Source organism: Periophthalmus magnuspinnatus, chromosome 16 (genome assembly GCF_009829125.3).
Source record: "Periophthalmus magnuspinnatus isolate fPerMag1 chromosome 16, fPerMag1.2.pri, whole genome shotgun sequence".
In the NCBI taxonomy this organism is placed as follows: domain Eukaryota; kingdom Metazoa; phylum Chordata; class Actinopteri; order Gobiiformes; family Gobiidae; genus Periophthalmus; species Periophthalmus magnuspinnatus.
Genome location: NC_047141.1, coordinates 29,306,666 through 29,316,735, shown reverse-complemented (window position 1 = coordinate 29,316,735; position 10,070 = coordinate 29,306,666). Strand labels below are relative to the sequence as shown.

General features: G+C 48.7%; 1 protein-coding gene across 1 annotated transcript in view; it reads right to left on the bottom strand.

The window, feature by feature from the left end:
* Nucleotides 1-1,534: 1,534 nt before the first annotated feature.
* Nucleotides 1,535-10,070, bottom strand: part of LOC117384263 (glutamate receptor ionotropic, NMDA 2D) — a 72,854-nt gene continuing 64,318 nt past the window's right edge. Inside the window, exons 15-19 of the mRNA XM_055228101.1 lie at nt 8,233-9,843; nt 6,711-8,154; nt 6,411-6,632; nt 1,971-2,057; nt 1,535-1,734 (exon numbers count right to left, since the gene is read on the bottom strand). Of these exons, the coding sequence (XP_055084076.1) occupies nt 1,535-1,734; nt 1,971-2,057; nt 6,411-6,632; nt 6,711-8,154; nt 8,233-9,843 (3,564 nt within the window). The remainder of the gene's footprint in view (nt 1,735-1,970; nt 2,058-6,410; nt 6,633-6,710; nt 8,155-8,232; nt 9,844-10,070) is intronic.

Here is a 10,070-nt window from a genome sequence, read left to right as displayed (position 1 = left end):
AAAGTGAATTGGAGCCAGAGTCGATGGAACCGGAAGTGTGCCCATGATCACTTCCTGTTTGGGACGCTGTGGTTAGCAGGTTAGCTATGTCCATTTATATAAACATTCTATGTTCTAAACTTCAACCACAGTCAGTACTTACATAACCTTAATGTAAACTCTAAACTTAATATTTTGACCCATATCTGAACTTTAAATCATTTTGATGACAGGTCCCCACAATGTGTGTGTGAGTGTGTGTGTGTGTGCAGATTTTAGTCCCCACAATGTGACAAATACACACACAAGCACGCAAAGGACACAACAAACACACGCATACACACAAAAGTACTCTAAGGACATGCACACACGCACACACACATACACACACAATCACCCAAAGGACATACACACACACCCAAAGCACACATATACACACAAGCACCCAAAGGACATACACACACACACGCCCACAAAAGTACTCTAAGGACACACACACACAGAGACACACACACAAGTACTCTAAGGGCACACACACGAGCACCCAAAGGTCACACACACACACACACCCAAAGCACACATACACACACTCAAAGGACACACACAAGCACTCAAAGGACACACACTCACACAAACACTCAAAGAACACACACACACAATCACCCAAAGGACACACACACAAGCACCCAAAGCACACAGAGACACACACACGCCCACACACCCCCACACATTGGACACACACACACTGGACACACACACATACACACTGGGGGCACATACACACACACACACCCCGGGGACACACACACACAAAGGGCACACACACACTCACACACACTCCTGTCTGTGTGTGTGACGGAGGCGGTGGGCGATACGTCGTCCGTCAGATCGGCTCCAAATTGTTGCTTTGGGTGAATCCAAAATCAGAAGAAGAAAAAGTGTCCAAATAAAAGACACAAACAAAACGCGACTGTACGGCGCCGTTTGTGCATGTTTAATTTTACACTTCATTAATTTTTTGTGCGATACAACCAAGATATTCCCAGGCACGTTGTAGCACATTAGGCCCCTGATGAGCTGCAAAAACACCATTTGATTATCAGTATAGATAGTAAATTTTTGTCAATATCGCCCACCCCTACGTGAAGGTAATATCCTGTAACACAAGAAGCAACACACATGGCAACAACGCACAACCGAGACAAGATTAACCTGATGTTTGAAAGAAAAGACACACAGAACCACTGGCGTTAATTAAAGAGAATCAGATTTTATGAAGCAATTCTCAGGAAGTTAAGTGCAGCACTGACCCTCCAGCCCCACCCCAGACAGACAATGTCAAATAAACTAACACATTTAAAATAGGGCATAGACCATACCAGTCTGGGCTAGGAGCGACATCACCCGTATAGCAACCCGCCTTAGCAACCCAGAAGTAGGTCTTTTTAGTGTTGGCGAGGTTACTAGAGCAGAACTGGACGGTATCGGAGCCGCTCACACACTCTGGGAACTGCTGGGTTTAATATAGAAGCCCCGGATGTCTTTTCTGTAGACGTCAAACGGCAGCAGCTATAGGCCCGGTCGGCGTCTGACGTCTGGCACGCCCGTGTGTTTCCGTGATATAATTCATGGCCGTGTTAGCCAATGAGGACCCTGTTTGAATTCGGGAGTACCACACGCGCCGTCGCCTCCCGGGTCTCGCAGAAACCAACGCCTGGAGTTTGGAGTTGGAATGAGAAAAAGAACCGTGAGAAGCTGGAAAAAAAAACAACAAAAAACGGGATCTGTTGGGGTTTTTTTTGCCTTCGTGTGCGTGCGTCTGTGTGTGTGCGTGTGTGTTCGCCTGGATGTGAGATCAGATGACTGCAGGCCACGCTTCTGATTGTGGATTATTGAGGTCTGGATTGAAATGGGGGGGATCATGAGCGGCGCAGATATTGTGCGTGTTAAATATGCATGGGATACAAAGAGTGTGTGGGCTTTTCCCGTACGTCTATCAGTCAGAGGAGAACAAGGGAGCGCCGGAGTCATGCTGCAGGGACTGATTAGAGACGTGCGGCAGGCTCGCAGCACGCGCCCTGTCGAATCAAAACACACACGTTTAGCATAAAGGAGGGTGGAGGGTGGGGTAGGGTCGGGGGGTTAACGCTGCTGTCGAGGATGGGGTTAGGAGGGGAGAACAATATAACGCAAAATGAACAGTGTAATGGTATCGATTAAGAGGAAGAAGAAATAGCGCTTAGGTTCATCGTTTGACTCAGATAAACAGTTCCAGTTGAAAATATACAGTTAAAATGTCAGATTTTATTGTGTTTTCTTGTTGGTTTAGTTGTACTTTGCACTAAAATATCGAGAATTTCATAGTTTCGTTTGGTTTAACTTGAAGTTCCTGTGTGTTTATATGTTAACGTTTTTTTTTTAGCTTGATTCTAAGTTGATGGAAAGTACAATATATCATTTTTAACTCTCGTAAAAAGAGGCTAGGCAAGCAGGCAGGTCTACAGCTTAAGACCGCCTTCAGCCTGATTTAAATATTTCAGCTTTTGTTGATTAAAGTAGGAGCGAAAGTGGCTTGGACCAGTACTTTGGGGAGAGACGTTATTCTATATTTGAGATAAACAGTTCCAGTTGAAAATATACAGTTAAAATGTCAAATTTTATTGTGTTTTCTTTGTGGTTTAGTTGTAATTTGCACTAAAATATTGAGAATTTCATAGTTTCGTTTTGATTTTACTTGAACTTCCTGTAAGTTTATAGGCTGACTTTTTTTTACCTTGATTCTAAGTGGATGGAAAGTACAATATATCATTTTTAACTCTCGTAAAATAGGGTTTTGTGTGTCAGACAAGCACATTGATCATGGAAGTTGCAAACGATTGAGCTGCTGTAGTTATTTTGGCAACCCTCCATCATCACTGCGCAAACGTGTTGTGTATTTCAGATATTTTTCAATGTGGAAAAAGTCCCCACAGTGTCGTTATATTGATTTTTAAACATGATATTCCTCCTCGTGTTGCGCAAACCAAACGTTTAGCATGCAAAGTTGATCCCAGGCTCGTCTAGGCAAGCAGGCAGGTCTACAGCTTAAGACCGCCTTCAGCCTGATTTAAATATTTCAGCTTTCGTTGATTAAAGTAGGAGCGAAAGTGGCTTGGACCTGTACTTTGGGGAGGGACATTATTCTATATTACCCAGCAGGTACCAGGTGATGCGGGCGCTAAGGGGCACCATGGCAACGCCGGAAAAATGCCTTGCAACGCCATGGCAACAGCGGCCTCCATCGCTCAGTGTGGTGGTGTGATGCAGCCCAGACTTGCTACAGTGGCGTGGTCGTCAGATACACACTTCAGTCACATCAGCAACAATAACATATTTCATTAATAATTTCTTCAGTCAGGTAATTAGCATCATCTTTAACAATCAGTCAATAGGAGCAAGAACACAGTATCTACTGGTCTCTGTTTTTTGCTAAGTGAGACACAAAAGTGAAAGGACAAAAATAGATGAGTAGCACAGGATCAAACTCAGAAAAAAAAGAGAATTGTGGGAGAATGTTCTTTGATTATAATGAACATATTCGAACCATAGTGTAGGATTAAGCAGGCGAAAGCAAACAGCAGGATGTCTGAAGAGGATTTAACGCTTAAAAGGAACTGAGTGTCAAAATGCAATGCTAGGTAGTACAAGAGTGTGATAGACTGATCGCTAGAGTAGATACAGATGGGTAGAGTTTTGACTTTTACTTGTCTTTTTTGTCACAGGCACTAATGTCTTCACAGTCATATAGGAGGAATCAAAATCCAAAAATGATTTCAGTGTCTAGAATCGCTACAAAGCTAAAACATTGAAAACTATTTTATCTAACACTTCCTCCAAATATACCAAACTTAACTAATATATATACCTGTATGTATATATATATGTATATATTTATTTGTACATATATATTTCTTTATAGATAAATGATAGAATTCAAATGAATACAATAAAATATCTCACAGTATAACATAGTACATTCTCAAAAACATAGTATATATATTCTTTTCTCAGCATGAAAATAAATGAGGAAAAAAAGCCAGAGGGTTTTAAAGAGTCACTTCTGTTCATGCAGTCACAGACGTAAGTTTTAGTGCCTCAATAGAAATCAATGCAAATCACTGACATCCCAGGTTAAAGCCCTGTATATTGGTGGAAAAAGATTGTGTCTTTACTACACAAGAACCAAACGCTGCCCTTAAGTCCCCGCTGCTGCTTAGCGAAGAGAGCTTAAAATCGAAAAAAGTGGCTACCTGGATCCAACGCATTTGCAAACTGATCTACGCAACCCTCTGCCTCAAATCTTTCCATTCAAACATGCAATGAGGGGCCGCGTAACGAAGGGGAGAGAGCCAAACAAAGTCAGTTTTTTTGTTTTTTTTTCAAAGCTGCCCCAAGGATGATCTAGAAAAAGCAACTCATGTGCAGGTAAAAAACGTACAGTTCTGCTCTTGAGTCCAATAAAGAACGGGGAAAATGTAAAGGTGAACTAAGCCTTATTCTGTGACAACATGCACAAACACAGTCTCACATCCCGGGCTAAACATCCCCGACTTCAGCTAGCCTTAGCAACAGCAACCCAAACGCTACTAGAGGAGTCTAAAAGGTGTTGTTTTGCTACATCATGTCAAAGCTACATTCAACTACAGTAGAAGAAGAGCTGGGCTGTGGCTGGTCTTAGTGTGAGAGGTGAGGTGGATAGGTTTGAGTGCGCGGAAAACGATAAAAAAGTAAAACTCGTAAAAGTTTATGTATCACAAGTTGGCACAGTATACACAGTAGATGGCTTTTGGCACACAGAGATACACAATGTAATAATTCACCGCTTAAACAAATCGCTTTTTAATCAGACGTTACAATTACAAATGGGACCAAATTGGATTATGCAAAGTTAGATGAAGAAAAACGCTTTGGATCAGGTGCAGACAAAGTCCCATTGCATCCCTGTCACATTAAAGGAGGAATATTGCTCAAAGTCAACAGTCTGATGATCTCATAGCACGTTATTGTTATTACTGCTCCTCCTCCTCATCCTCATATTACCCAGAATACACCTCTAGCTAAACATTCACAGGTTGCTATTAAGCGTGATCTGCGATAGGACAACACTACGACTATCCCGTCTTTACTTCATCTAATGCAGCTCGGTAACGTTGAGTATTTCCAGGTAACTATAAATAATCGTGTGGGTAAATATGGTACACATCCGGAAAATGTGATTAGGAATTGTGCTTCGTAAAATCCATCTTTATCTGTTTCTGCATCGCTCCGTTGATTGACAATTACAGAATGTCTCAATCGCACCGTATTCTAAAGCCTTCACCAGCATCTGCATAATTCTGCCATAGCTCCAGCCTCACACTATACATCATATAGACATAATAATGAAGCCTCTCACCATTTTCACTCATGCTTATTTAAATATTATGCAGCCATCTAGTGCCAATTACAGATATTGCACCATCATCCCTTATCCACTAACATGTTGACAATAGGTGTAGTTCACAGGAGGAGAAGAGAGTGGGGATTTGGGAAAATAACAGCTCCACAAACCAATCTTGCTTAAAATCTCAAGGGGGAAATTTTGGCTTTGCTATTGATTCACTCCCACCGGTAACACAAGCCACATCCAGCACCCTCTTTATTAAAACACTAACACAGTGAATAAAAAAGGACAGAGACTGGGAGAAGAGTCTACAAAACCAAAGACAGATATTAAATTAATCTGCTACGTCTTCTTGTTTATATTGATTTAAAGTTCAGTTTCTTGTTGAACCTTAGACACTCAACTGTTCAGGTCCTGGGCGGACCAGAGGTGACCAGCTCCAACATGGCGGAGGAGACGCAGATCTTAAAAGGGCTTCTAATAAACCGTGACATCTCTCATGTGGTCCTGGGGTAGAGCTAGATGGGTCTGGCATGTGATGGCAACAAACAGCAAACGGAAAGAAACCAAAGACTGTCCTTGTGCTCAGTAAGTGTGAACAGGCAGACAGAACGAGAGGGTGACTGCATTGCTTTTCTTATCAATGATTTACAAAAGGGAAGAAAAGGGGCAGTCCTTCCAACAGCAAGGAGCAGTCCAAAGGCCAAAAGCTTCAGTTCAAAGGCCAACAGCCAAAAGGACAGAGCCAGAGTTTGAGCAAAAACCCTGGACCCTCTCAGGAGGTTCCCACCACCGAGTTCTTAGAACCAGAGGGAGGGAGACGTCTGTGTGCGCGTGTGTGTCAGCGTGTTTGTGTCGGTGCACAAATATGACATCATTACTCACAGACTGGAGACTTATCCACAGTTGTGACTCGGGGAGGGGAGGAGGACAGACGATGACATCACAAAGCTCAATTCTGAGCGGAGAAGAAGTTCAGGAGGTGCTGTCTCCAGTGATGCAGCCTCACCTTCGCTCTCATCGTCATGGGAACCATCCAAGCGGACGTAGCTCATCTGGGTGTGGCGTCGCACTGTGGCTCTCACCAGAACACGTACAAGGGTCCGTGTGGGAACGCTGTGGCTCACACTGGTCCCAGCGACGGAGCTACAATCCGGGTCTGATCTTGAAGTGATGGTTGCTAGTTGATTTCCGAGGGTCACCAAGGCAGCCACGTCTCTGATGTCACGGGCTGCGGTGGCACCCTGGGGTGCTGCTGTGGTGCTGGCTCTGACGTCTCCCTCTCTCCTGTCCCCCTGTCATACCTCACTCTCCAGGCTGGAGAAGTGGGCGGAGCCTCTGCGGGAGCACAGGCTCTTGGCTTTGAGCGGCAGGTGAGGGGAGTAAAACCTCCGCGGCTGTGGCACAGAGCGCAGTCTCTGGTACTGAAGTTTGGCACTGGCTGAAGCCGGAGCTTGTCCCTGGCTCACCATCCCGACCCCCGGAGGAGGCGAGACGGAGGCCGACGAGGGGGGAGGGGGGATGGGCATGGGGAGCGACGTGGGGGACAGGGAGGGCTGCTGAGGGGGCGACGGAGAGGCTTGAGCCGGATGGTCAGCGGGCTGCGCACCGAGGCTGAGGTTAGATTGGCTGCCTGATTTGGACTGACTTGGGTCAGGTTTTGGGGGGAGGGGCTTGGGTCGAGACCCGCCACTGAAGCTGTGACAGTGGGGCAGGAGCTCCTCCTGGCTGTGGGACGGTGTGGTGGCTCCTCTCTTGGTGTGGGACGTGTGCGAGCGGCCGTGGGCGTGGGGGTAGGGGTGCGGGTGGGGGTACAGGCTGCAGGAGCACATGGTGGATCGTCCCGGCTCATCTCTGTCCCGAGATCTCTTACCCTTCCCACCTTTCCACCGCTTCTCTCCTTTCACTGGGATCTTGTCCATGGACCAGTATCGTCTCGGCGGTGGGAACGCTGTGGGGGGCGGCGGCCACTGCGACCCCAGGCCGCCGCTCCCTCCTCCGGACCCCCAGCCCACACCTGGTCCGGACCCCCAGAAATCAGACCCAATCCAGCCTTCTGCACGAGTGCCGAGCAGGGAGTCGTCTCTGCTGTTCACACTGCCCCCTTTCTCTCTGGAGGGGTACGTTCCGAAGAACCAACCTCCTCCACCTATTCCCCCAATCCCAGAGCTACTGCCCCCTGCGCCCCCCTCCCAGTACCTCTCAAAACGTCCAAACTCACCTGACGAGCCCTCATCCGAATAACTGTCCTCTACCCTGACCCGGTCCCTCTCTGACTCGGACACTGCCCCTCTGCCTGTCCTTCTACCCCTCTCTTCCTCCTCATCGTCATCATCATCATCGTCATCCTCTGAATCCCACTCAGGAAACGACAGCCCCTCTCTGGCCTGTGCTTTCTCTTTCTCATAATGCATTAATAATGGTCTCCGCTCCCCTTGTCTCCCACTGTCCTCCCGGTCCATCCCTCCACTCCTCCGTCTCTTGGTGGACGGGAGAAGCGGGTGGATAGACGTTGGAGTCGTATTCGAGTCTCCCTCTCTCCCGTTGACCCAGAATTTAACAGACGCGGGGAGTTTGTTGAGGTTTGGGTAGCGTTTGGGAGTGCGGTGTGTGGAGCGTGAGGACTTTGGTCGTCTTTCTCTGCTCCGGCTGCTGTCCTCCTCCTCTCTATCATTGCCCTCGTCAGGCCCTTCCCTCCTGGCCCTGTCCCCGTCCCACGAATCACGCACTTTCTCTCCAAATGTGCTCCTGTACTGTGCCGAAAAGGAAGAGTAGTCCTGTATGCCTCCCTCCCTCTCTCCCTCCGCCTCTCCCTCTCTCTCTCCCTCCACATCGCCCTCCTCATTCTCGCTGCGCTTCCCCCCGGTGGATTTTTTATGCTTTTTCGTCTTGATAGCTTTTTTTTTCTTCTTCTTAACTTTCCTACGCTTTCGTTCCCTCTCTCTCTCCCTCTCTCGCTCCTCACGCTTTTTCCTCTTTTTGTTCTTTTTCTTTTTCTTCTTCTCTTTCTCCTTCTCCTTTCTCCTCTTTTTCTCTCGTTTCTGCCTGTCCGCATCACCCACTCCTCCCCTCTCTCTCTCATTCCAACTAGCCCACCATTCTTGGAGTTGGGACAGTTGGCTCCCCACCCTGTCTCTCTCCCGCTCCCTCTCTCTGTCGCCCCAGGACGTGCGGGGTTTCCTGGGAGGAATAGGAGGCGGCAGGCGCCCGTGGCTCAGGGATCGAGGCCGTATAACCGAGCGTTCTCTTTCCCTCCCTCTCCCTAAAAGAAGGCTGGACTCCTCCGTCAACTCCTCATCGTCATCGTCATCCTCGGCGTCAATTCCTCCGGTCCGGTCCCGTGTGCTGCGGGATGAGCTGTAGGAGTACGTGGGAGAGGTGGAGCGGGACGAGGAGGCGGAGGAGGACGTGGACGAGGATGAGGAGGAGGATGAGGAGGAGGTGGTGGTGTAGTGCAGGGACGCTGAAGGGGAGGGAGGGGTGTAAGTGGGGCTGAGGGGCACAGGCATTGGGAGTGAGAGGGGAGGAGACAAGGGTCGTCCTTTTCTCGCTCCTCCCTCCCTCACAATGTCCCGTGCCCCGCCCCTCCGTCCCAGAGGCAGAATGTTCTCATAGAGCGGCCCTCCAGGCTCTTTGGGCTTCTTGGGCCTTCGTTTCCTCCAGAAGGATGAGGGGAGAGGGGGCGAGGGGTGTGGCAGTGGAGGTGTGGGGGGCAGAGGGGCCTGGCTCTTCGGAGGCAGTCTGGGCGTGGCCAGGGGTTTAGTGCCCCCTTTTCCCTGACCTCCACTGCTACCCCCCAAAGCCCTCTTCCCCACCCCATGGTCCAAGCCCTTCTCTGAGTAGAAGGCCACACTGGCAGGGGGAGGCTGGGGGTGGCCCCGGGGGATAGTCTTGGGGGTCTGGGACCCTGCCTGCTGCTCCATGCAGGGCCCCAGTCCCTCAGGGTCAATGGGACCATAGTAGCGCTTATAGCCATCCAATCCCCCGCCTCCTCCAGCAGATGAAGGCCAGTTTGAAGGGGCTTTCTGCGCAAACGGTCCCATGTCGGTGATCCCACCCCTGAGAGCCAGAGGATTGGTTGCTGTAGCAGATTTGGGCAGCCTCCATCGATCTACCACAGCCAGTCGACGATCTGGCCGAGGCAGGAAGGTGGAGCAGGGGAGAGGTGCACCAGCAATAGGATTGTTTGAAGGGCCGAGGGCAGATCCCGAGTGCAGCACGGTGGGAGGGGAGCCGGGCAGAGGCGTTTTGTAGACAGGCTGGGGCTGCTGCTGCGGAGGCGGCTGCTGCTGGGTCAGAGCCAGGGCCGGGCTGGTCATAGACGTGGACACAACGTGAGCCTGGGACGGGACGGTCACCATGGCGGCGTGGTGATGAGAGGGCAGAGTCTTTGGGCCGCCTGGTGCAGTTTCATCCTCAAAACTACAGCAGCTATACATGCCCTGGAACAAGAGAACAATTAATGTAGCACCAATCAACAGAGAAGAGATGACACTAGACGTCGCAGTGTTAAAGAAAACGCACAAACTACAACTGAAGGAGACAGGAGATGTGACAGAGGAAATACAGTTATAATTATTCTATTCAGAGTTCTTCCAGATCGCACATAGCCAATTGTTATCACACAAACATTACACTTTCTATTTATAGTTCTGCATTACATTGTTAG